The sequence below is a fragment of the Augochlora pura genome, chromosome 4 (assembly GCF_028453695.1).
Source record: "Augochlora pura isolate Apur16 chromosome 4, APUR_v2.2.1, whole genome shotgun sequence".
Lineage (NCBI taxonomy): Eukaryota > Metazoa > Arthropoda > Insecta > Hymenoptera > Halictidae > Augochlora > Augochlora pura.
The window spans coordinates 2,813,789-2,841,687 of NC_135775.1; the positions used below are offsets into that span (position 1 = coordinate 2,813,789).

At 42.4% G+C, this 27,899-nt stretch overlaps 1 protein-coding gene across 9 annotated transcripts in view; it reads right to left on the reverse strand.

Annotated features, from left to right (window-relative positions):
* Positions 1 to 27,899, reverse strand: part of Pnut (septin 7-like protein pnut) — a 52,329-nt gene that overhangs the window by 7,454 nt on the left and 16,976 nt on the right. For 5 of the 9 annotated variants that reach the window (XM_078178882.1, XM_078178876.1, XM_078178875.1 and 2 more), the window contains 9 exons: positions 9,352 to 9,835; positions 6,950 to 7,157; positions 6,616 to 6,868; positions 6,198 to 6,387; positions 5,686 to 5,851; positions 5,174 to 5,215; positions 4,190 to 4,325; positions 3,838 to 4,001; positions 370 to 2,149 (listed from right to left, as the gene is read on the reverse strand). In XM_078178882.1, the coding sequence (XP_078035008.1) occupies positions 1,987 to 2,149; positions 3,838 to 4,001; positions 4,190 to 4,325; positions 5,174 to 5,215; positions 5,686 to 5,851; positions 6,198 to 6,387; positions 6,616 to 6,868; positions 6,950 to 7,157; positions 9,352 to 9,835 (1,806 nt within the window). In that variant the 3' untranslated portion in view covers positions 370 to 1,986. Of the gene's footprint in view, positions 1 to 369; positions 2,150 to 3,837; positions 4,002 to 4,189; positions 4,326 to 5,173; positions 5,216 to 5,685; positions 5,852 to 6,197; positions 6,388 to 6,615; positions 6,869 to 6,949; positions 7,158 to 9,351; positions 9,836 to 13,901; positions 14,044 to 27,899 lie in introns of those variants that run through there. The other 4 variants (XM_078178883.1, XM_078178880.1, XM_078178879.1 and 1 more) reach the window with 4 other exon arrangements.

Below are 27,899 nucleotides of genomic sequence, written 5' to 3' on the forward strand. Positions count from 1 at the left end.
AATAAGATGACTATAGTTCAGGAACAAGGTCATTCCATCGTTGCTTCTGCGGTTGCAGTTCACCGGTGAAGTGGGTGGCACACGTTAATAAAACACCGTGTACACAGTCAACGACGAGGACAATCAATCCAACGAAGACTCTTCTGCAACAAACGTGAACACAATGTAGTCTCGTAGAAAAATCTAAGTGTGCAAGAGGTTTAACAGAAAGAAAAAAAATACTGAAGTGCAACAGATAAATTAACTGGTCGTCAACAGGTAAAAACAACGTGTCCCCGACATGGAGAGGTCCGTGCGTGGATCTCGCTTGTGCGCTTTGCAGAAGAGGCTAAAAATGAGGACGAGAATGGTTAGTAAAATGTTTTAGGAAAGCATTACGTTTATTTGCGAAAAAATATTTAGTGTTGTCAATTAACAATGTATAATAAAAAAGTCGTTCGCGAGCATTCATTCTCGTCGGCTGTGTGTTCTTTCACCCTTTGTCAAGCTGTCTGCCTTTTCTTTATTGATTCTGAGCGAATTGCCATATGCGAGTTATGGGAAACGTTATCACACACACACGTCGCATGCGAAAAACAGAACCCACTTGGAATGTACGATAAACACGGCGAAAGAACAAAAACAAATGGAAACTAAAAAATGATATGTAGACAGCTTGCTCAGAGTTTACAAATTAGCTTCTCTTTCTCGCTAACCCTTTCGCTCTCTCCCACGCTCTCCTACAAACGGTGTTCTCTTGTTAAGTGTTAATTCTGGTACGATACAGACAGTCATTGTGTTCAACGAGCGTAACGCAAAAAATAGCTGCAGTAAATATAAAAAACAGTGACATTCGTTATTATAGCAGTATAAACGGTCGTCCGCGTCTCTTACATAATTGTTTATCAAACTTCTGTGCCAAAAATACGCCCCCCCTTCTAAATATATGTCTATATTATAGGGCTAACGTATAAGGTATTACTATCAAAAAATTCCTTTCCCTTCCTGTTCTTCCTCTTCGATATGAAACTTGCCTCCAGCTTTTTTATTCTATCTAAGGTTCAGCTTCTCACGCAAAAAGCACAAAATCTCCTATCGATCTCTCTCTCTCTCTCTCTTCGCTCTTTCTTTTTTTTTTTGCTTTCGTTTCGTACATAAAACTCTTGTCAACTATTAGATATATTAGTCGCTGCAAAAATGATCTCTTGTCTGCGTTCAGTTCTTGAACGAACATCGATCGTCGTCGTAAAAACAACGGTCGTTAGTATCATTAATCTAGCTGCACTTATCACCCTCGACAAGGGTGTACGTTCGACGGTGCACGGGGATGTTCGAGATGATGCGCTTTTCCTCGTCCTCGAAAAAAGTAGAAAAATTGTAAAACATAGTCCACTTGGCGAGGGGTGCACACTGGGAAAGTACTGTTCATTTTAAGTTCTCACACTTAAAACTACGAAACGTAAATGGAAATTATTCGTTTGCTAAACAGACTACTAAAGAAAATATACTTTTGTAAGTCATCATCGAGAATGTTATGATTGGAAATACTTTTGCAAAGTGCGGTTCGCAGAATCCGCTGTCAGAACTACAATTGTATCGATTCTATAAAGTAATTTATAGAACTAGATTTCTATACTTGAAAAATTTTGCCTTATCAAAAATGGTCAAAGTACAAAGTACTTTCCTAAAGCCACTTAAACGTAGTGATCGAACATTTGTTTAATTTATTCAACGAAAGAAAACAAATTGTACGCAAAACAATTGTTGATTCCACGCATCGTTCTTGTTCATCGTTATTATAATGATCTTGCAAAGTAAGCCCAACGCATCGAACGTATTTTTGCGAGTATCGAGATCGACGTTGCTCGGATATTTTTTTTTTTGTAAATGTTTTCTGTTTTTTTTTTGTTCGTTTTCTTGTTTCTTTTAATCCTTTGATATAGCGGCGTTTACAGCACATTTTTTTTCTGTTTTGTAAGTAAATGTAGACAGACACTCTACGATCTACTAAGGATGCTCGGGATGTTGTATGACAAGCTGTATCTGTGTAGGGCTGTCTTGAGGTGATTTGAAACTGGTGTGACGGCGTAGGAGACTTCCCACTATCCCTCGGGAACCCTTCAATGTACCCCCGCCACCGCCAGATCCCTCGGAAGACACTGATCCCGTCCTAAATTAGGGACACCCCGATATGGTATACACACAAATAACAAACAAGCGCAAGCATGACATTTACATTCGTACCTTAAAAAAGCTTTCCTTCGTTATACGCACAGTGTTCTCTCGTCCAACAATTTAAAAACCCTTTCCCTCGCCGATTAATCCATCAATTACTACACTATAGAATGTCTTGTACGTTATATGAATATCTTATTTTATTTCTACATTGATCACAGAATACAATTAACAAGGTACGATTCACAAGGTACGACATAAAATTTGGATTACAAAATTGTCAATGGACAAAATTCTTACAGTCATCGAAGTGTCTTGCTACTACAGTAATTTGGTAGCAATAGTGAAACGAAACCACAACGAAACATATAATATATTTATTATTGTGAAACCATTTAAAGGACCATTGAGAAAACACTGTGCATATTGTCAATGTACGTGTTACATCGCACGAGACATTTAGTGCTAACTTTTAAAAAAAGCGTTCCGAAGGACAAATGTGTCTTTGTAACTGTGGTACAAAAAAAAGTACGAATACGGTTATGTAACTTTATTGCAAAAAAAACCTGTTGACGTCAATATTTACACGCTTTTCTTTGTTGTATCACACTTACTAAGCCACCGAAGTGTTCATGAAATAATTCGTATCTTCTCCGTAAATAAAATAGGGGACAGTCTGAGATGGTCTTGTGTCACATATTTCAAGAGATCCTAATTTACGATCCTAAAAATTATAAACAGTTGTAGCACGATAAAAGTACCAAGTTTATTGAAAGCAAGTTGATATTATAATTATTACTGAATATTCCGAACAAGCTGACGCCAAAACTTGTAATTTTAGTTCCTAGCTTCGTCGTTTCTTTTCACAGATGACGCCACAAATGTCAAATTTTCCAAGCCAGTTTTGCGAGACACGTGACACAAGATTCTGGATCTGTCCCGCACTGATTTCAGTTAGGGTGGTGCAAATATCGAACAGACATGACAAACAAATCTACTTCGTAGTAAAATAATATTCAATATAGAAAAAGACAATGTTCGATCTCGTGATACCGCGTTTTTTTTTTTGTCTAGACTCGATTACTTTAATTATCTCTGGATGGTGTAACGTTAATGAAGAGAACATCGACTAAATTGACTTTAACGAAGTTCTGAAAGACGGTTATGCTGAACATGCTCATTAATGATTATTAGTTGTTTCCTGCAATTAGAGCACAAGCTATATGACATGGATCAACGTATACGGAAAACTCCGACATGTTTTTAATTATGTCCAGCTGATATTAGTAGCAGCGAAATTGAATGCGACTGTTTATTGCTAAGCTTCGAATTATACAAATAGCTTTTTATGGCAGATTATAGAAAACGATTTTATGAAGCAAAGATTCAAAAAGCGACTCGACAAAAATTCTAATTCTGTTTAGGAACAAACTGATCTTTTTTTTTTGAAGTATTCACAGCTGACATCGAAGCGGTCTGTCCATTTACCTATAAATATGTATATGTAATAAACGATGTTTAAAGCTACGTGTTCTTTGGGTAATACCTGTCCTTTCGTGCAGGAAGCGGCTGGTTTCTATTTTGCAATACCGTTTTACACCGAAAATAATGGTCAACGTGACGATCATGGTAATACCAAATAAACTAAAAAGGTGGACCTTGTTGCGGTCGAACAATACTCACTCTTTCGAATTGGCCTCCAGGCTGCGTCTGCGAAGCTCCTCGATACTCTGACCAGTTTGTTGCTCCCATGCCATCTTCTCAGCCTCGAATGCTCGTCTTTTCTCTTCCAGCTCGCGTACCTGCTGCTCCAGGGAGCGTCTCATCTGCTCGTGCCTTCTTTGCAACTGGAAATACATTTGTCTTGCTCAATCAACAAATCACTAATCCGAATAACTACGTCGAAATCTTAGAGAATTGTACCCAGTTAACTATATATAACTTGTTAGTGCATTTCTGCAATTTTTAGTAATTTTTTTTACTAGAAAAAAAAAAGATGTTTGGTTGTTTGAAACTCAGTTGCAACGATACTCACATCCGCTTCAGAGTCCTTAAGCTTCTGCCTCTTCTCTCTGACTTTCATCTCAAACACTTGCTCCATGTCGATCTCCATCTTCTTCATTTTGTTTTCGTGCTCCCTCTTCTCTTCTTCCAATTGTGCCAACGGGTTCCTATAAAATAGATGAGAACAACTTCAATTCGAAGTAATTTCGCAGAATCAATTTTTCAAAGCCCTGTTCTTCTTACTCATTTTTTTTCTCGTTTATGTATGTGTCTGTGTGTGTGTGTGTTCTTTTAAATCTATCTACACGCAAGGGTAGGAGGAAAACAGTTAGAATTTTATTTATCGGGTGAGCAAAAAAGTATTCACCAAAAGTTATTAACTTCGAAGTTAATAAAACTTAGATATAATATAAAACATGGAAAAATTTACAAGTTATTTTTTAATAGTCGTTACTTGCATACGGAATATAAAAATAACTCTTGACTTTTCAATGATTGTGTTTTAGAAGTATTTTCATCCGATAAATGTGGTCAGTGGATTGCAGAATTTATGCATGTATAATAGATTAATATTTGTTAAGAAAGGAATATATGTAAACTATTTTTTCGAATTTCATATTACACTTAAGTGTCATTAAATTGGATCACAGAGTATGCCTCGGAGAAGTCGGTACTAGAAAGCAAGCAGATTCGTATGGTATAGCTGATGACGCTAACTACAGCTAGCGACATGATTTTCGTAAACCGAAAATACAAATCTTATTAAAAAACTTTTCTAATGCAATCTACTTACAGAAACTAAATTATTGACTCGGAGGGTTCACTGCCAATATAAGTTGTCTATCCTGAATGATATGCATATAATATGGTATGTCTAATTAATCAATGAATTAATGGAGTGAACCCCCCCTCAACTAAATACACCTAGACTATGTACGCAGTATATGGTAACTGGACAAGGCTTGTGCACACAAAACTATATTACACGATACCCTGGCCTTATTGAAAGACTTACCACACTGTCATGAAACTGTTCATCACTCCTGGGGGGCACAAACTAACCAATAAGAAACCAGCATTAAAATTCACGTAGAGGATTGTACCATTGGAAAATGTGTTTTCAGTAGCACTTTCCTCTCTAGCTTATTTTCTAGAAACGCGCCTGAACGAGAACCGCTACTATGAAGTTCAACAATTTCACCTTGCTTGGTCTTTAGATCTCTTTAATAGTTTGCATGCACAAGCTTTTTGAAATTTTTTCACAGTAAAAACCAAAAAAGGCTACAAGCGTTTGTAATCGTTTGCGCTAAAAAGTAAAAGTAAACTGATGTAATCGACCTATTACATGATTATGGTGTTATATTCTCCGTATTGTATATTGTTCTGTATTTATTGATCGGCCTGTATTCACTGACCTGAACGCGCATTTTTAATATCAAAAAACGACATGTCTCTTAACAATTCCGTTTTCTAGTCAAAGTATACGATGTCCTCTCTGAATAGGGTTTGAATATCGTGTACGCTTACCTGTTTGAGACTTTCGTCGGCTTTCCGTCCACGCCAACGCCGGCCAACGTGCGACACCGGAAGTTCTCATAGTGCACGTTGTTCGTCACGTCTTTCAAGTCTTGCAAATGTGTTCTGATTACCATGTTACGAAGGGCGATGAAATCGCAGTGCTCCAAATTCTCCACTGCCGAACGAAAAAGGTCGTGAGTTACATCGAAGCTTAAAATAATCAATACCATACTCCTACAAGGCAACATAGTTGCATGGCCTCCACAGATCTAAATTAAAAAAATTTTATTTAGGGATAGCCGATTAGATTCGTTTTTATAGTACGCATAATTCTAGTATTTACAGAATTCTAATAGCTTTATTGCTTTTCGAGTTTTAACGTCGTGTACTATTTTGGTTGGTAAAATACGCGGACAAGCATTTTCGCGGCAGCTACTTCTCAGCAAAGTTGATTCGAATCTGTGGATGTCAGTTCGGTATGTTCTGTAGTAAGTCAGTTTTAAATTTATTAGAGTAAGCACCTTCCGCAATTCCCCAAGGATACTTCCTCCCGCGAACTTTCCTACCGTCCTGTTCAACGACAGTATTCGCGCCCACCACTGCGAACGGGACCCTATCTCGAAGAACTTTATGCAGTTTGCTCTCCTCCTCCTCCTCCACTTCGGGAAACTCGTAGATCTTTATCTTGTGTTGCGCGATCTCGTTCAGAATCTAAACAAGTGAAAACAAAAATCTTATTTCCATAGGTGACAGAAATATTTCACAAAACACACATTTTATGAAGTGGAATCTTATCTATAAAATACGTGCGGAAAAAAAACTGTTCCAGATATTTATGAACAATATTAAAGAGTCAAGTGTATGCGATGAAGAACGCTGTTGAAAATTCTATGTGCGTAATAGCGCATGACAAGGGGACTGTATATGCCGTGAACATACTTGTTTCTTAAAGTGAGCACATTCGTCTGGTGTCATGGTGTCTGCCTTCGCAATGACAGGTATGATGTTCACTTTATCATGAAGACGTTGCATGAACTCAACGTCTAATGGTTTCAAGCCGTGGCCCGAGGGCGCGACAAAGTAAAGACAGCAGTGCACCCGGCTATCCGGTATCTGTCTTCTGACTACCCGGGACTCCGCGTTCAGGAACTCCTCGTACTTGGACTCGATGTACTCGATTACCGGCACCCAGCTGAAATCAAAATATATTGCTGTTAAATCAACAAACTTCTCCATATAAAGACATTCTATATAGAGACATGTTCTCAATTACCAATTGCTATTGTCGACGGCATCGCCAAAGCCTGGTGTATCGACAACAGTCAGAGTAAGATTCACGCCGTTCTCCTTTAGCAAAACTTTGCTAGTCTCTACGGCTACAGTCTTTTTAATCCTAAGGCTAGGACCTGGATACTCCGCGCTGTATATGTCGGCGAGGAACATTGAGTTGATCAAGGTCGATTTACCCAATCCTGATTCCCCTGAAAAATCATAAAAATAAATTGTTAATACCACTGCAAATCACTCTTTATACAACAGATCGATATAATTTACTTCCAATCAATCATACAAAATTAACAGTATTTTGGAAGAGAATTGATAAGATTTATTTCTTTGAACATGACTCAGAATGTTTTGGGGGTTTGTGAATAATGGCCGATGGAATCTTTTTTCAGGCCGCGGTTCTAAATACCAAACGGTGCCCTGACCTTTCGGTCTGGGGTACCTTGAACTGGCCAAAGTGCCGCGCCTTCTCTTTCTCAAGGCTAAGCACTTCAATTGCTCTATTTACGGAGAAAACGGCGCCGTTTATAACGGCGCTAATAATAGCCGCGGTCCGCCTATATTCTCAAATTTCAAACTTTCATCCCGACGAGCGCAGTCGTCGCGATAACTTTCGCATCGCTGCGCTTACTGTTACCGAATAACAGCAGCCAGTATGGAATGTTGAATGCAGCCGAAAAAAATTTTCTGCCAGCTTTCGCCGCTGTGAATAAACAAGTGGTACTGACCCAACCATTCTTTCATCGCTTGCTCATATATTTATCAAACTATTTATATCAAATGATCTAACTAAGGAAATTCAAAATAATTAGTCTGAACGATTACAACGAAATAATATGAGATTTTTTCATTAAGAGATTTTTTCTATTCAGGTTTTATAATGATCTCTATAATCTCAATAGCGTCAGGGCAGTTTCAGTGGCACTCTTTATAGTGCTTTCTTTGAAACGTAATCGCAGAGAGGCGTGCGACGACGGATTGAATTTTTAAAGACTTCTTTGCTAAAGATTGACTCTGTAATAGGGAACGGAATGGACGCGAGTTATCCCGTCAACGCTTAACAGGGCACGAGTACAGAAAGGGAATGCAAATGAGAGCCTCTGCTACTTGAAGACAGCCCTAATCCAGCCGGGTGAAACGAGCGAGTTCTGCACGTGTTAAGCAGATGGAAGTTCATAAGGCAATATCCTCAGCGAAATTGAAATACCAACCGGAGAGGAACGGGGATCTCTTTGTCTCTCGATCCCGGGAACCTCGGAGGAGTAGGGGGAGAGAGAGAAAAAAATACACATACACACAAACGGCCATTGTACGTCCATTTACACAATGGACGTTAATGAAGGGAGTCGCAGGACGTCGTGCGACGCAATTTCGCAGCGTCCCATTCGCGAAAACGAATTCAGTTCAGTTCAGAATAAACAGAGTATACACGGGCAAAAGCGGAGTGGATGGTTTTAACCCTTGGCAAACCGGGGAATGTTATGGACGGCTGCGCCCGTCTGTCACGCCTGGGTCCATTCAGACCCTCGCTCGTCAGCTTTTCCGGAGATCTTTTTTCTCCTGAACATTTTTAGATATATACCTTTCAACCTATTTCTCCCTCAGCCTATCTTGCGACGCGTTCGGTATTAAAATGACGAGCGAAGCTTAACAAACATGAACATCCATGGACTCAATTTCTATTAGGATATAGATTCTATATAAAATAGGCTTAGCCCTTTTCAACATAGCAAGCATTACTGACAACTGTATTCCAGTGATTAGAGACAGTACTTTTGCTCTATACATAATTTTTTCCTGCACATATTTGTAACATATAATAATCTACTGTATACATAATATTTCAGAAAAATTTACTAAATTTATTCGTCTGCTAGCAATCGCGTGCTTCACTATTCTCAGAGCAGCAAGGGCTAAGGTTTTAAAATTAGAATCAAGAACGCAAGGACACGGTTTACAATCCAGTACATGTATCAGTGATTCACACAGCATAGTTGCTGATTCAACATAAAAGTCATTCTGCTTGCTCAAGCATTTCTAGCAAATTCCACGTACCAACACTGTGACCGTATGATTAAAACAGTTCTATTAAAAGAGGACCGCGTGCCATGGGATATCTTTGCTTGAAGTTCGTTCACCCTATTACCACAATACAAGAAGACGGATATATTTGCTATGCCTAGACCGCGGAGATTTTCAATAACATTTACAAGTTAACGTTATGGTAGTCGACGCTTTCGCGCGACTATACCAAAACTCATTACTGAAACAGAGTACCTCCTCTCCAACTGCTCTTCCATTTAACGCCAATCATTCCATTTAATAACGATTTAGGTGAATTGACACTTTCTCTTATGCTAGTTTAGGTGTGACTGATTAAAGGCCACTGACCTACAACCATTAGAGTAAAGTCGAAGCCCTTCTTAACCGCCTTTCTGTAGACTTGATTGGGCAGGTTCGCGAACCCGACGTAACCGTCGAGCTCCTTCGGCTTGGTCAGCGGTGTGGGTCGCGGGTGATGGAGTACCGCCGCCTCTTTGTTGGTGTCGTTGTTGGTCCTGTTCGAGTCACGTTTATTGCTGTCGATCTCGGAGCCATCGTTCTGGTTCAGGATCACCGTCGACGAGGGTAGCCGGGGGTAGAGGGGCTTCGTGATCGGCGCCGCGGAAGAGTTCACGCTCGTGTAGCCGGTCGGCGGGACAGACGGTGCCGTGTTCGGCGACGCCAACGTCGTCGTCGTGGTCGTGGTCGTCGAGGTGCTGACCGACGACGGGGCCTGAGACGGTGGCTGCGGGGGCGGGACCGATGGCACGGTTGGCGATGATATTAGTCCCGTGTTGTCCCCCTTAAAGAACTGCTCGCGCTTCGACTGTATCTGAAACAATATTGTGTTCATTAACCGACTATTTTATATGTAAAAATCTAAATATAATATATTATATTTAGGAATTACATTATGGTCTTAATGGTACATAAATATCAAAGATATAGCTAAGAACGTCAAAGTGTTTTAAAGGTTTTTATTAGCATTATTATACCCTTGCTATACGATTTGTTTTATGCCTACAGTAAAATTACAAATTATTTATTATTTACTATAAGAAGTTTAATAGAGTTTCTGTATTAATCGATACAAAAAATAGATGCGAATGGATGATAGTAGTTTTTCAGAAAAATTAGAAAAGTTTGTTTTGTCGACTGAAAAGTTTTGTCACGCAATTACAAATGCACAAAGATTCGGAAGATTGTGCAAACAAATATGTGGGTCACTATAAATGAAAGTAACCAGGGTGGTCACGCGAGCACGGCACGTAGATTTTAACGACTTTTGCATGCAAGACAGCCTTTGGAAAATTATCTCGTGCGCGTGTTTTTTTTAGAGGACGATCATGCTTCTTTGGAAGGTTAAAAAAAACAGGCTGCAAGCTTGCAAGTAAGAAACCTGCTTGGAAACTGTTTGAACAATACGGTAATTGTTAACAAACAACTGCAATGAATTATGTAATTGTGTTGTAACAGCAGCGATAAAAATTGTTTACATATTGCGCCTTTAACCAGTGTAATGGTGAATATACTCGTCAAGAACATTTTTATATCAGGTTATGTATTTTACGTTATGTGAGGTTATGTATTTTACATTATGTCGACTATACTCGTCAAGAGCATTCTGTGTTACGAGTAAGACAGTCGGCCGACATATTAAGAAACAATTTTGCGAACTCAATCCATCGATATTTTGTAAATCATACAACATAACAGTTAACGACAAGCCATTCGAAGGGAGAACGCAGCGCATAATTGCCACAACGCAGTTGGTTGGACCGCGAAATCGTGTGTTCGGTGATAAGACCAAAGCAATAAAGTTTCTCGACGCGAATCAAGAAGTGGATTCCACTTGGACGGGCAACGGTATTACGGACCGATTTGCACGACATTCCTCGATGCGGACGCAGTAATGATACACGGTGAAATTTGGTTGCCGAGTCGAGCCCGAGCCGGCTCGAAACGATTATAATTCATGACATCTGGAATTTCCACGTTAATGCCGTTACGAACAATTTCGCGACTCTGTATAGTCGTCGAATCAGTTGGGGATGAGGAAATGGCTCTCCGTATCGGCTCGGATCAGGCTCGACGGATTTTCTCTTCTCTGCTCTCTCTCTCTCTCTCTCTCTCTCTCTCTCTCTCTCGACTTTATTACAGCTGCTCTTGATCCGCGTATCATGCCTCCGTATCCGCCCGAGAAATACCCATCTGCGCCAATAACCGTCGTTGACGCTTGAAAATAATATCGCTCCGGCTCCCCTGATTCGCATTAGGCTGACGTCTAAGCCTAGATTCGCTGGTGAGAACCGTCTACGCTTACAATTCAGCAAAATGATCCTGTACTTACTGTCGCGACGACAAAAGTCGCTAAGTCATCGCCACAGAACGTTATACTCTCGCCGAGCCTGCTGGAACTTTATGAGGAAAAATTGCGGATTGGTCTGCCTTGGTTCATTTTAATACATCCACTAGGCTCCCTAAATAGTGAGCAATAAAAAGGGTAGCTCTGAATTGTTTACAGAAAAGGGAAAGCAAAATAAAATAGTCAAGAAATTTTCTTTTCCGCTCGAACCGCCAGAGATTCGAATATCGAGATTGCCGCAGTGGAACAAGACCATGGGATTTGACGTTCGATTTGTTCGCGTTGTTTCGCAGCTATTCGAAGGGTAACACGGTTATCGTCGCGTACGGTGAAAATCTTTGCAAACAGCGGGCCGAGAATTGTTCGACTCGAGGATGGAATCGTCCTCAGAAATCGAATTTCCGAGAGACGTACCGGGAGAACTGGCGCAGCGCGGCAAATGTCACGCTCGATCTGACCGTGTTTCAACCCCTTGTGCCCGCCGTCGCCAACCCCAGCGCGCTACTCCCGTCGCCTTGTTCTTCCTTTAATGAAATCAGAATGGCGTTTGATCTAGTTTCGATTCCGGTTTCGTTGGCGGGCCGCATAACGAGCCGTTTGTTCCTCGTCGAAGGCCTCTACCCGCGCGATTGTTTCTAGACCGTTATAGCATTAACCCAGTGGCGAGCATTGATCCGACCGTGCGAATTATACGCCTCGGACTCTGATCGCGTTGCCTCCCTTTTGCTGGGAGAGGGTACGACGCGATGAAATATGCAAGCACGTTCTAGGGAACGCGATCACCGGGGCCGCGGATCTTCGCAGCTTTTTCACAAAGCGAACACCGGCGAACAGAGTTTAACCATTTGCCTTGCGATGGAACGTGGACGGGGAATTGAATCCAACGAAAGTCTGCGCGAGAAATTGTAAAATTAAACTAACATGTTCTACTTGATATATTAATATAGACGTTGTTTTATTCGCGATAGAACAGGTTAATATACTAACGCTGATATTAAATAAAAATATTCTTAACGTAAATGGTATTATTGTGAACAAGATTTATGAACTATTTAAATTTCTTTATACCAGTGTTTTTAATCGAAAATCGAGACAACAGAATTCGTCTACAAAAATGGAAGATTGCAATAAACCACCGCGGCCATAGTCTGTCAATCCTTGACACGAGAATTTCAACGGCACGAACGGAATAGTTGAATTTCAAGCAGCGACACGGCCGAACAATTCCAAGAATGAATTAGTGCACTCGATAGACGACGACCGAGAGATCAATAAAACAGAGACTCGCGCGTGTTTGCAGTAGCACGCGTTCGCGGGATCGGCCGAATTATCTGTGCCGAGGCGGGAACAAAAATGGCGAACGGAATTTCGGCGGAACGAATAGCGCGAGGCCGTCGTCGAGACACAAGGCGACCGCCAATTTCCCTGGAACGCTGGCTACCTTTTTTTGCTCGATAATCGCGTGTGCAAGAGGGCCGGGGGGATATCGCGGTGCTGAATCAACAGACGGTGGCGAAAAAAACGAAGAAAAAAACACAAACAACGGGACAAGATAACACCGCATCGCGAGAGAGCCAAGCAACTCGGTGGTGCGTTGCCAGCGATCGATATTGCTTTGCATAGAGCGGGGACGCGCGGGTCAGGTTCGAGTGGCGCAGTGTCTTATGAACATCCGGCCGGAAGTGGCCGCTGTCCGAAACACTAAATACAGGACCCCGGCGACGATCATGCTGCTCGCCGACTCGTGCCACCGTGATTCCCGCGAGAAACCGTGAATTAGTTGCAATCGAACGACGCCGAATACCGGGCCGGCGCTCGAACCGGTAAACTTGTCCCCCTCCGGTTCCGGTCGAGCATTGTTTCTCACACACAGTATTCAGTAGTCGTTAGTTATGCGACTGTTGCCGCCAAACTGGACGCATCGGATTCTCGCATAAGTGCCGGTCGTTTGTTTAGAAATGTATATCGTTGTCGGCGGCTTGTTTTTCGCAATTGTCCAGGTATTTCGCGTTCCTCGAACGCGCTCGAACTTTCGAACCGGTTCGGACACATTAGTGTTTCTGTGCATAGATGCACATTGCGCAGAGACTGCGCGTTAGGTTTTTAGAATGGCGGCGACAAGTGGTTCTCTTTCATCTGACACGGTTTATGAGAAAAGATATTTAGGAGATTTGTATATCATTAAATAGAGTAAACTAGAAATTATTTTTTTAATGATTTAATCCGATAAAAGAGCACCATGGTAAGAGTACTTATTACGAAACACCGTTCAGTTGTCGCCCTTTTTTTGAAAGCAGAACTAATGCAACGAAAACTAGATAGATCACGTGAAAGTGAATTTCACGGAATTCACCGACACAAATACTTTTATGCAACAGTCTGCTGTAAAAATATATTTTCTCTTAGTAAAGAGAGACTGAAAAAAATAACACAAATTTCTGAATAGAAATATCAAAAAGTTAACGACACGACAAGCGAACGAAATGAAATAAATCGTTCAACTTGTCGATACTACGGTAATAACCTCACTTACAGCTTCTTTCACTCTGTTCGTGCTGACGTGACTTCGTTTCAAAAACATTTTGAACAACTCATTAATTAACGTCGGAAAAAACCGCAAAAATGTGAACTGACCAGATAATGCATCGACTTCGAAGAAACCTCAAGAATTTAAACTTAACTGATAATACACTGCGACGAGGTTATGTTATCGCGGCAACGAGACACCTGTGTCGTTGCGTGCGCATCACGCGACACCGGTGAGCGTCCTATGTCCTATCCATAAACATTCTGTATGATCCTGTCATAAACTTTGGTAATAATATGAAGAACAGACTTGAATTTCTGTGATAATTCTTGAAGAGATACTTGATCGATTTTAATAAATAAAAATTTAATAAAAAATCATAGTACTTTATAGAACAGTGTGATGAAAAAGGGAAAACATCACTGTCAAGCATAGTAAGAATTAACTGTATGACATAGTTAGCTGTATTATTAATTGGCAGTGATATTAGATTATGCGCGATTAATTGATTAAAACAAATATACGTCTATACAAGTTCCTATATCTTACAATTAGTACGAATAATGTCTACTTTGCATAGATATCCGCAATCTACCGATTAGCATAATATTAGAAAACAAAGTATAACAATTTTATCACAGAAAAATCCCCAATTTCTGAGACAACAATAATGTCCTATTAGCGATAATTCTCCCCTATATTTTCTCCTATCGCCAGCTTTTGCTTCTACTTTTTGCACCGTCGAGAAACGAGCGAGGAACGAAGCGATTCAAATTGGCGAACGCGAATCTACCATCGAGATCAATGGCGGTGATTTGCCCCGGTAATTTCCACAGCAAAGATTCGTCGGGAATCGCGCGGGGTCGGAAGTTTTCCTTTCCGCGTCCGGCGAAAGGGGGACAGCGTCGGAAGCAAAAAGAAAAGGAAGCCGACGTTTTCGCGAAAAGCGTTTCCGCGTGAAGCTTTTCGCGATCCTGTTGCATAGAGATTCGCGGCGCGGGCGTCAAAGAGAGACGGGGCTCTCTCGGAGGGCTAGACGAGCGGGACAAAAGAAAAGAAAAATTCGCCGGTGCCGAGAGCCAGAGAGCCGAAGAGCGAGAGAACGAGAGAGAGCGAAAGAGAGCTCTCACGTCACACGGACCGCGCGCGGCTTAATGTCGGAACCGTGGCGAAAGAAAAGCGGCGGGTGGGGGGGTCTGTGGCGCGGGTGTCGCGGCAATCGAGCTCGGAATCGTAATACGTTTCGACGATTGCCGTTAGGATCGCGACGGCCGCGGAATAATAAATCGCCGGGACTACGGGCGCTCGTTAAGGCGCGGCGGCGGAACGTGCGTAAGGTCAAGGCGGAAACGAGCGACAGAAACGATTCCCTGATCGCTCGTTACACGCGTAATCAACCGCTTCTTTTTTTTTCACGACATCCGCGGCAACGCCGGAAACGGTAATTCGATTCCGTGCTAACGATGTCTGGCGACGGTTTACTTTGTTCGCGGGAAAATTCGATCTTCGCTCCGTCCGCTTCGGAATTAAAGCGGTCGTGTAGACAATTTTTATTTCTGTTATCGTGACGATATTCGTTCAGAATTAAATGGTTTATTATTCCTTGTGCGATAACTAGAAAGTGAATTTTTATATTCGTTAATTACCAAACTATACACGCAATATAGTTATTTCTTTATTTTTTTAATTACTTTAATAAAATCGACGGTAATGATATTCTGAAATTGTGTCAATGTTTCTGCTACTTTGCTATTTGATCTATTCACTTTCGTCACAAATGCATAAAATCCACAGTCTTCCTAATTCTTTCTAATGATTGTTTCTTAGCCAAAAATGAATCGAATCAAACGTCGACAATTTAAACCAGCGAAGAAGTTTAACCGATCCTATTCTACAAACTATCCAGGGTCAGAATCGAATCAGAAATTTTGGTAAACGTTACACGGCGACAACTTAATCCGGTTATCCACTAATCCGGTTAGGTAGTCTATCCAGTACTAAACAAAGTAATTGCTTTCACCGTTGACTGTCCTGCAACCATTATAAACTGAATAAAGGTTCACTCGTTCTGTCGAGCAGTGATCCCGGTCAGTTCTAAATAAAACAACGCGTTCGTTCGACAGCTGTTTACCAAAAAATTTGCTCGCCCAATTGGACAGGCTATCCCGGTTCTAATCGAGACAATTGATTCAATTAAATAGTATAAACGCAGCAGCAATTTTGCACCGAAGAAGGATTTAATCGATCCGTTTGAACGGTCCATCCGACACGAAATAAAGCAATTGATTCGATCGGACGGCGCGCGTTTTAATCAAAGAAGAAACGAACCCACCCCGTTAACGATCCGTCCAATTCTAAATAAAATAATCGTTGTTGCCGGACCTCGCGCGATATCAATTACAATCGAGTTACAAATTAACCGAGCTCGTTAGTCGTTCTGCTCGTTTAGAGTTTTTTCAGGGAAAGGACACGTGACGTCGTTCGCCCGGTTTCCGCGAATCCGTGCGAAACCGGAGACCTTTCCGTAAGTGCGCAGGGGGCTCGGGGATCGCTTTGGTTGAATTATTAATTAGTAATCTGCGTAATATCGTTGTCAAAGGAGTTCGTTAGCGTTTCGCTGTACAGGGCGAGTCGCTTCCGGAGGAATGCTTTTCTCGGCGGCCGGTAAACGTCTCTGGCGTGTCCGTGCGGCTCTCGAGGACGCGGTGGGTGCGCTCACCGGGGGTTTGTGTGTTGTGCCCCTCGTTCCGTCGCGCACATGGAAACTCTGTTTCGGGCTGCGGAACGCTTTTGCTTTACGAAAGCGGGGCGCAGAGAGTCAACGAACCGACGATTGCACTTTAAAGGTGTTTTACACGTGCACGCGCCGCAGCCGACGACAGGCTGCGGCCGCGGGTGCGCGCGGGCTACTCGAAAAAACCGAGACCTGTGTGTATGCATGCACATCGCCACGGTGTTACCGACGAGAGACGCGTTTTCACCGACACCATCGGAAATGTCGGGGTTGGAACCAATTTCTAAAACATACGCCACGCCGTCGAACTTCCCCCTCGAATTTCCACACCGTCGATCGACCGTGCAAATTAGTTATCCTCGCTCGAATTAGAACTATTGCACCGTTCCTCTGGCACACCTTTCGTAGCAGCCACTTCACCACGCGGATTTTAAGGAATTAAACATTTTCGCTGTAATATCGATTTCAAATAATTATTTGGTTATTTAAAATTAGCCGAAAGAAACAATGTTTGTAATTATAACGAGCATTTTACTTTGCAAAGATCGCGCGATAATTTGTTTAAAATGGAGAGACCCGAACCAGCCACGGTTATTAAATTTATCTTGGTAATTAGTTCGTGTAATTACGAGACAAAATAACGCGTCACTTGAAATAATATTTTAAACAATTATTAAATGAACGTGTTACCTGAAATAATATCCCAATTATAAAATAAAATGATACTCGAGATAATATTCCAAGTAATTTTAAAATCAAATAAAATATGTTATTTGAAATAATATTTTAGATGATTATAAAATAAAGGATTGCTAGGAAGTTTTCAGGCATTGCGAATTCATGGAAGATCGTCGCGGAATGGCGGAGAGTTTCCGTGGAAGTCGGTTCCAAGTAGAACAAGCGTGCGATCGGCCGCAAGTAGAATAGGTGAGCGATGGACAGACGAAGCGGTAGCGTAACTCTATTTAGTATCATGCGTTGCCAAGGTACCTCGTTCGATTTTCTGGGAAACGAGGCTTGGTACGAAGACGATTTTCATGCACGTAGCGGCTTCGAAATAATTCTCGCAAATCTAGCAGCACAATCATCTTGTTATTATTTAAGAAAGAACACCGCCCTGAGGCTTTAATAAATAAATATGAGAATTTTTTTATAAGTTTTAGCTTCGTTTAGAAATTGTTTAAACGCTAAAGTTTTACAAAATGGCAAAGTTATGAACTGAAAGAGTTATAAACTATTCTCTAAGCCGTAGCCATACGGATTTTTAATTAAATAATACTAATACCAAGCAAAAGCAGCCGATCCTATTCTAATCAAAAAGTTATCTTCGAATATTTCTAAAAAATTAAATAATCGACGTATTAATATAAATTTTAGCTTCACTCGTTACACGTTCGAATTTCGAAGCGCATCGCTTCGCGATAAAATTCTCCGCGCTCGTAACTTGAAAAATCCCAAACAGGTCGTGAAATCCTCCCTTAACACTAGATTTACGGGCGTTTCTTATATACCTATCTCTACGGCACCCGTCAAATTGACGGGTAGGTGAAAATACTTATTTATTTTAAAAAATCAATTTATTCAAACTAAGTCTGAGTTGAACAATATAAGGCTTCATGTAAAAATAAAATATTAATAAGTCAAAATCTGTTTTTATCACAGAAATGATAACAATAATGTAAACGCTACAGGATGAACACTTTTATCGGGCACATTTCTTACATATGTTTTGAATTTCTTTTGTGCATTTTTCGCATACGATCTTCTTGCAATACATACAGCAACTACTGCTTTTATTTTTATTGCGGTAGCCCATTTGACAACTTTTTCGGACTCCTGATGTTGAAGGTGACAGAACTGAAACGGCTGAACTTTGACAAAATATAAACTCTTTTCTGGATATTTTGGATCCGGTACACTCTCTATACAGTATCCACGCGTTTATCGCTGCCAAATCTAAAATATTATAAAAAAGGAGGCTATCGGGGCCACCGGCGACACCCCGCTTTCACGCTATGATTGCTAGAAAAGGGTGGTCGGCGAAAGTAAAAAATCTGTGCCCAAATTCAATTACCCTACTGTAAATACTTACAATAAGCGGGGACTACAATAACCGGAACTTTTGCACACTGTCTTCGAAAAATGTTCTTATCACTGTCACTGCAAAAACTATACTGAAGACCAGCTCGTGCCACCGCAGTCTAACGTCGGCTGTCGCCGGCTTTGAAAATTGTTTATATGTGTTGTTATATTGAACCAACACATGAACCGAATATCTTTTCGATACGACATTTAGTCTACCGCATGCTTTGAGTTTCGAATGACGCGGGGATCTCTCTGGTAATCGATTTCGTTGAATACACAAAACGGGCCACCCAGGCCAAACAGTTTACTTTATATGTATCACATTATCGATCCACTATTGAGATACAATGAGTTTGAGGCATCTCAGACTTTTCGTTCACTCTTATATTTACTGTTGAAGAAATAATTTTACAAACGAAGCAAATATATAAGGATTGTTTACGTAATCAGCTAACCCGTCAATTTGACGGGCTCCGTAGAGATAGGTATACCACATAAAAATTTCCAAATTTAGGAAGCTTAAGAAAATAATAATTGTGTGTATAAACTCTCTTAATGAAATTATGAATTTACGGCGCAAAATAGTTAAGATTAATGCTATGGTTTTTTGCGTGTTTCATTTCAAAGTTTGAAATCCGTCAAATTGACGGGTCCCGTAAACCTAGTGTTAATAGCGCGATTCGCGACAATTTCGTAGGCACCATCCGCCAGCAATTAAATATGCAGAGACCGGCGGCCGCGAGTATCTCGTAAAACGCGCGCGCTGCCTCTGCCTGTAATCCGGCGGCGTGGGATATTTACGGCCCCGAGCGCGAATATTCCGCGGGCAAATGTTTGCGGAAACGCGACAGAACAAATTATCGGTGCCGGGGTAGCCGCGTAAACACACTCGGGCATTTATTGACCCGGCGGTCGGACGACGCGGGATGAGTTATCGGGGAGGCACGGGAACAATTAGCGCGATTTATTCTCCTTCTGACCATCACGTTGATTCGCACCGATGACAAACGGTCGCGTCGGGTTGCGTAACAGTCTGTGCCCCAGACTGGTGGCATTGTTCCTCTGAAAGCTCATCCTCGACCGCGGAGAGCCGCGCGCGGGTGGAGAGAGGGGTCGCTGGGAATATTCTTACATTCCGTGGAGATTTTCCATTGTCCCGGCGTTTCTCTGTAGATCCGCGTCGCGTCTCTCGCGGAGCCTGATAGGAGCGAAGTTGCTAGATTGTCATGCTGCGTGTGGGTACGCGCCACGCATGATCTTGATAGCGCTCGTCTGCCAATTAAACTTCTCGCTGCTTCGGATTACTCTGCTTCGCCCTTATTTTAGTAACGACTGGGTCTCGGCACTTATTCCTCCTTCGACTGTACCGTTGTTGCCATTTAATGCGCTTCTGACTGTACTCTCTTTATTATTTAACCGACTATACCATTTAAAGAACATTTACGAATTCTGAGAAGACTCGTAGTGAATTTAAATAAATCTTATCAGAGATATTCACGTGGCCTAGCTGCGCCATATACAGAAAACCAGGTGACTGTTTACGGGTCCGTCTTATCGGCACAGATTTACAGTTGCATCCAACAATATCGAAACCGGCCACGTGTTCAGGTATTCTTCCGGGACAGCAGGGGACTCCGGTGTCCATTGTTCTCGCAATCAAGGTCCTGGCCGCGCCGCACAGTAGTGCCTAGAATTGTTCTCAGCTCAGATACCTTATATCTTTTATCTGCTTCCGCTTCAAGGTGGCTGAGCATTTCGAAAATCGCTCTCGCGACGCCCCCCCCTCCCCTTGCCGTGTTCTCTGCGGAGACGCCCCTCTAGTTCAGTCGGCGCCGATTCTCCCGAAAAGTACGCCGTTCGAAGAGAGGACGCACCTGTCTCCGCATCGAATCGCCTTTCTCCTATATTGACCGGGGGCTTTCGTCGTCCCCACAGACCTCCTCTCCTCGCGAGAGCCTTCGCCGCTCCGGCAGAGACAATACCAGAATCGACGACAGCCCCAGCTCTTCCAAAGGAAGCGCCCCGGACTCCTACGGAACCGGGTCTCTCTCTCCCTCTCTCTCTCTCTCTCTCTGTCGGTTCTTGCGCACTGGACCGGTTTCTGTTCCACGATGCTGCACACTCTCAGACAACTCGTCGTCTCCTGCTCGGTTCTCGGGGACAGAAAACCCACCGCCACGTTTTCTTTGTCGCATTGTGTACCGCGAATAATGGGGAAGCGTGTCTCTGATCAACGTTCCCCCGGATTCTTTTTTTTTTTCTCAAGGGGGAACCTGCCGTCGAAACAAACACACAACAGAAAGTCGACCTTTGCGCGCAGCGATTCGGCCGAGATTAGCGATTCCTTCGGCCGGAATCCTTTTTCTAATGGGGGTCTTCGAAAGCTTGGAAAGAACGTACGATGCACGAAAATAATCGTTTTCCATAGATTCGGAGAATGTTTATTCCTCATAGATTTCGCAAAATTTGAATTCTTCATAAGTTTCGAAAAACTGTAATTCTTCATAAATTTCGAAAAACTGTAATTCTTCATAAATTTCAAAAAATGTCAATTTTCCTTATACTTAGAAAATTCGTTTTCTATAAACTTGTAAAATCTCGAAACTGCATAAAGATCCCGTACGCTGGCTGTGAATTGCATTCTAGGGTAAGTAAATACAGTAAAACCTGGATCATCCTAGTCAAGAGAACGCGAGGATTATATACTGATCGCGCGATAGTGTTACGAATGGATCGTCCTAAATTCAGCTATTTATCAGACATAATTGGATAATCGAGGTACTAATGCAATAGGCTTAAGTGCCATAGCCTAGATGATGGGAAACTTTAGAGCTGGCTTAACCGAACCTAAACAATGCGATAGACTGCGAAACAATTAAACCATCCGTACAATTTATAAAATAGAAATTTTATATTAAAATATAAAGAATATAAAGCAATCTTCTAAATCAGAAATAATGAAAATTAAAATAAAAAGGATAGAAAGATTTAATGTCTTCTCCGACATATATATATAAAATCAATTAAATCCAAAAAATAAATCAAAGACTGCAAAAACCATTGAAACAATTACGAGAACATATTTACTATAGCTAAACGTCTGCAAACCAACCGCAGTATAGAACGATCCAGTCGCTATAAAATCCCGACGTTGAAATGGCTAATATTATCGACGCTGCGGCACCATTGAATAATGGCGTATACGCGGTGATTTCGTTCGAGAAGCGATCGAGAGCTGGCGGAGTCGGTGGCGGAGAAATTTGCGCCGAAGAGGCGAGCGTGTCTCGTTTTACGGGGCTTTCAGCGTCGGGAGCGTTTGTCGGAGGAAATCGCAAGAAATGGGACACCCGATCCGAAGCGGGTACCGTTACGGGACCAATCTCTGTGCAGTGGCAACACCGGCTGCTGCTGCCGTGAACCTGTGTGCTTTTATTCGTGCACACCGTTGATCGACGACCTAATAAATAACCGCGGTTCTACGACGCCGGCCGCGGAATAAGATGTCGGTTAAGGGGGTAGAGAGGGCGGTAACGATGCCCTAGGACAACGGATGAGAGGATCGGATTTGGCCCACCGCTAATTAAGAGTTTACCGGGATCCGTTCGCCGCCCCGATCGGCGAATCACCGTGGAAACGGAAACGAGAGCCACTCGGTGGCCGGAGTGGTCCCCCGGAACAAAAGGGATCCGAAGGAACAAGACGTTTCTTCTATCGGTTGAATAGCTCGGCGCGGATCGATTGTCGATTCGCGGAACGACCACCAACCCGGGATTATGTATTCTCTTCGGCTGCAATTTTACAAGCTGCGCACTCTGACTCTGTTTGGTCTACTTTCGAGGGTTGCGGTTGCTCGGCAGCTTGCGGGGAGGACAAAATCGATTGCTTAATCATTCGTTAATGACACGCGGGGCGAGTCCCGCAACGCGAGTGCCGGATAGGCGGCGTTTTATTTTTCGATTCGAAAAAGATTCTCCAACCTACGGGATTACCATTTTATATGTGAAATTGATTCTTGCAACCCTTGCGCAGCTTCAAATATAAAAAGGGTTAATTGGAAAGGGTTAATTCTAAGTGGCCACTGGTAGGGTAGCAAATAGCTTTCATGATTTTTCTAAAAACATTCTACTACTCTGATACTGCATACTTGATTCCTCTGCTATTTTGTTCTCTTCATTATCTACGAGCATAAAAATATAGAATATTCCCTCTTCTCCTTTTTCTTCCTTTTACTTTGTATCTGATTTGTACGCGATTATTTCCATGTTATTTATATGCTAATAACCCTCCCGGCAGGGTGGCGTAATAATAACAGAGAAAGGCTGCCTTCAAAAAAAAAAGGGAAAGACTCGTTTCCAGGGCGTTGCAGTTGCTTCACGAAGTTGCAGGAAGTTGCCGGTGTATTTGCCGGAGGGGGCCTCGCGGCGAAGTTCTCCAGAATGTTCAACGACATCGCGCGTCAGCGTTAAAAACTTTCAAATCACTGTTACAGTGAACTACATCACGACACGCCAGTTTTCTCTCCGGCGGGGTCGCGCGCGCGCCACGCCACCAGAGGAGTATCTGTCGTCACTCGAGCGCGACTTGTCTTTTGCACTTAAATCTCTAACTCGCGCACCGTCAGCTAGAAAGCAGCTTTAAGCCTCGAGGGGAATTCGCCCGGGTTTTATCAGATCTCCTTCTGTAGCACGCTACGGCGCTTCAGATCTGCCTCCGCGCGAACGGTGTACAACGCGCGGCCGACAATGAAACAACCCTTGCCGCTGAAACTATCCTAATTTCGTAGCAAACTTTCTCGGACGTTTATCTCGCGATGAGAATTATCTGTGTTTTATTCGCTGCGAGATCGACTGCGATATTATCGTTTTTCGAGGGAAACTCGGGCGCGAAACAGTGGAGCAAAGGGACACGTGACACCGGGTGGTCCATTAACCTCAACCTATTACCTGCCGCGATGCTGTTGGCTGGGAGCGACCAATAGAGATGAGTGGGCGGGGCTTGGTTCTCAATAGAGATTTTCATATTTGTTTTACTAGATTTTAGAAAGCTGTTATTATACTATATTTTATTCGCATAATAATTCAACGATGTTTTAAGCCAATTTTGCAATTAGATTACGTCTTATTTAAATTACGTAGCAATTTGCAATTAATGTAGTTTAATTACTTACTATTTTATAACTGTACCTACTCCAATCGCAGCGGAGATTTGAATTGTGAATTATAGTATAGTATGATTGAATTGAGATCAGAATTACGAATTAAAATATAAGAGAATTACTGGATAATTGTAATTTCTACAGTAATTCAACTGTAACTCTGATCAAAGGTCTCACCCGAGTGGGAGGTCAAATACTCCGCCCCTTGACATGACAAGTACTGTTATTGGACGAAACTAACCAATCAAATTAGAACTGCACAAATTCACCCAGAGTTTGAAACTCCCTCTACTGTTAATTTATAACTACTATAGGATTAAAAGCCTTGCAAAAATATGTAACTATCGTAAAAAATTAATATTATTATTCCCAAATTAATACTGTTATTCCCAAATTAATACTCTCATCCACAAATTAAAATTCAATTCTTTTATTATTCGTTCATAAAATGCTACCTCGACGCGATTTAAGTAAAATATAATTTTTCTACGCAACGATGTTTGATCAAAGTTTTCGCAGCACCGTGAAACGTCATTCGCACAAAGAGTTTCCACGGACCCTGACAGGAAGATCAGAAATTGTTCGAGCGTGCCAAGCGTCGAAGGAACGGGAGCCCGGACGAGAGCGTCCGCCGAGCGGATCCGCTCCGCGGAATATCCGCAGAAGTTTCGAATATCCGTGGAGGACGATATTTTTCGCGGTCGCTGCGGTCGGCTCGCGCTTTTTCCTCCTCGTAATTTGTAATACAGATCTGCGGGGGCCCGGCCCCCGCGCCGCCGTAACTCCGCAAGGAAAATACACCGCGGACAGAAGAACAGAAAAGGAAAACGACCGTGCAATAGATAGGAGGCGAAAGAGAGGAAATCGAGCAAAGCCGTAGCCAAGCGCTGTGTATTTTTCCTGTTTCCCCCGTTTACGATTTCGAGAATGCACGGGCTCGAGAGCTGACTAGAATTTAACGTCCGAACCATTTTAGCTACGCTGCGAATATTTATACGGATTCCAATTTTGAAAGTTGATTTCGCAGGAATCAGAATTAAAGGAAAGCTTCCTTCGTCGAGGAAAAGATCACTCGTTGTAGGAAGACAATGAAAATGCTGCTACGTGTTGTTGATTTATGATCTACAGAAAAATCTGTGTTAAAAATCTGAATATCGTAAAAGATTAATTTGTGCAAAAATTTTAATATTTTAGAGGATTTATTTGTACAAGAAATTAAATATTTTAAAGGATAAATTTGAGGTGCCCAAAATTAAATTTTTTAAAGGATGAATTTTAAATGCTAAAAATTGAATATAATAAAGGACTAATATCAAGTGCTAAAAATTGCATATCCTAAAGAATTAATTCGCGAAAAAGGCTGAATATTGCGCAGGCTTAATTCCTCGTAAGCCAGCGTTAAAGGCGCGTAAGCGAATAGCCGTGAAAACCGGCGAAAAGGTCGGAGCGGCCGATCGGTGGCCGAGGTTGCCGTGGAAACTAGTTTCGTTCCTCTCCCGTGGCTCCGACGCAAAACCCTGGTGCTCCGATATCCGGCGAGACACAATGGAGAGCCTCGAAAGCCACCGAGAGCCTTCTCGGAGGCGGCTGCGCAGATGGGGCCTCGCGATCGCTGAACACCTGTCGTGCGTGTTTCCACGGGCTAGGTGCGCTCTCGCTCCCCCCCTGATAACGCCACCGATAAGACCGGGCCGAGGCACGCGTGCCCCCGCTTTTCACCGGGGCCAGATGTTAACAGTCCTCCGGACAGATGTTTAACCAAGCCGGCCGCGGCCGCCCGGCATCGCCTTAGCTCGGCTGCTAATCGATCTGCCTAAATGCTACCTGATCTGGGACAACCCGGTGCTTCGAAACCCCGCCACGAACGAATTTTATTGCTGCTCTAATTTCCCGTTTTATTAGTTCCAGATGCAACGATGATATCGTTAACCCTGGGAATCGCGAACCCTAGACTATCCAGTTCCTCGAACGTTATACTAATTTCTGTGACGATGGTGCGATTTCACGCAATTTTTATCGTGAATAAATTTACTTCGTTCCATCATTTTTTAATAAATTTAATTTACATTATTTTTAATAAATCTAATAACGACTAAGTAGTTGTAATCGTCGCTCATTAGTCAAATAATAATAGCATAGAAAATAAATAAAATAGCATAGCGTTCAAATAAAAAAAAAAAATAGGACGCGTTGAAATTAAAACTCCGAAATGCATAAATCGTGGCGACTTTCTCCAACCTCCATTATTTTTGCTAGGATTGCGTTTAAACGTCCGCTTAGAAAAGGGTTTAACAAATGCTGTCGCAGATCATCGCGACTTTATTAATTCGTCGAAGGGCGAATTTTATCGGAACGCGGACAAACTGTTTCGCCTCGGCGTGCTCTCGCGGTACAACGAACGACGCCGGGAATGTGAAGCCGGAAGCACGAAAATTCTCCATCAATTATCCACAATTTCCATCGACAGCTGCAAATGCACACGTAACGGGGCGCGGGCCGCGAAAATAGACCGATAATTCTGTTGATTTCCCCGAGGAAGCGCCGCCGCCGGCGTGATTTTTCCGCGTGGAACGTGGGAAAAACGAGTGCCCAGGAAGCTCGGGTTTCCGGTCCGCGATATTTCGCGCGCGCGCGCCACGGCAGTCGAGAGTCCTGCCCGATAACTCGACTAAGAGTCTTTTCCTTCGAGCCGATAGAACAGCTTTGCGATGTTTTTTTTATCGGCGAGAGACTCAACCTTTTGCTATCGAACTTTCTGCATAGTTTCAGCCGTGTTCTCGCTGGCTGTACAAATTTTCTGCGAAAGGAAATATTTGCTCGCTTATAGATAATCGAATAAATCAATCAGTAAACTGCTAGTCCTTTTTCTAAAGCTGTTTGGCTGATTTCATGATCTTTTTATCAGTCGATGATAAAATATTGTTATCATACTTTTTGCATATGTTTGGACAAGCTTTAGACATTTTTTGGGGCTACAAAGTTCAGTGAAATATTATTTTTAATTAATTTAAGGCACGAATGATAAGAAAAAGGATATTCAAATTTTCTAGCAAAATTTGATCTTAATTGATCAGGTTTAAATTAAGAAATTAATGATCAATAAATAAGGGGAGGAAACTACAAATATTGTTCTGCAATTTTAAAAATGTCTCCAATGATCAATCGTCTCCAAATCTCCGATCAAACTTTCCATAAACCTTTAATAAGCCTATCGTTGCAATCTATGCCTTAAATTAATTCAAATAAATTTTTCCTTCGAATTTCGCAGCGTTTTAAAGTCCGAAATTGCTGGTCTCGTCATTCCTATAGTCTTAAACAGTTCCACTAAGTAAAACCAAGTGAATCAGTCCGAGTAAGAGCCGCTCGGAAATCCGGAAGGCCGAGTCAGATGGCCGATCGGCGAAACGAAAAACACCGGCGAGTTTTGTCAGCAAACGCGCCTCGAGAAGCGGCCGCCTCCATGCTCTCCCATGCAGCGTATACATATGTATATTCCCGAGGAACACGAGCCACTCCGATAGGCACTGGAATATCCGAACACCGTGTAGATTCAATCCTGATCAGATTCAATTCACGCTGATAGACTGAATCGATCGGATAATCCGGTTGACGCGCGCATACCCGATACACACCGTCTCTCTCTCTCTCTCTCTCTCTCCTCGACGGCGAAAATTCGGGCCGTTTTGCGCGCCGCGGCTCCGTCACCTGGAAGATTTCCATTTGTTCGGAATATCAGTTGGAAACCACTTCCTGTTACACTCGGCGCGCGGATAACGCACCGCGAGTCTTGTTCCGCGAGAGTTTTATCCGCGAAACTTTTAATTAAAATCGTATACCTCACGGTCCGCGGGACGCGCAATCTACGAATACGATGCGAGAGAGTCCTACGGACGGAAGCGAAAAATTGAAACGGGATTGGTCCTCTCCGGCGAAGGAGAATCGAACGATTTAGTTTATTGCGAATTGTTGACGCCGCGATACTATATCGTTCGGGACTATGATAAAGCTGTTGGGCGTTGTTCGAGTAAAC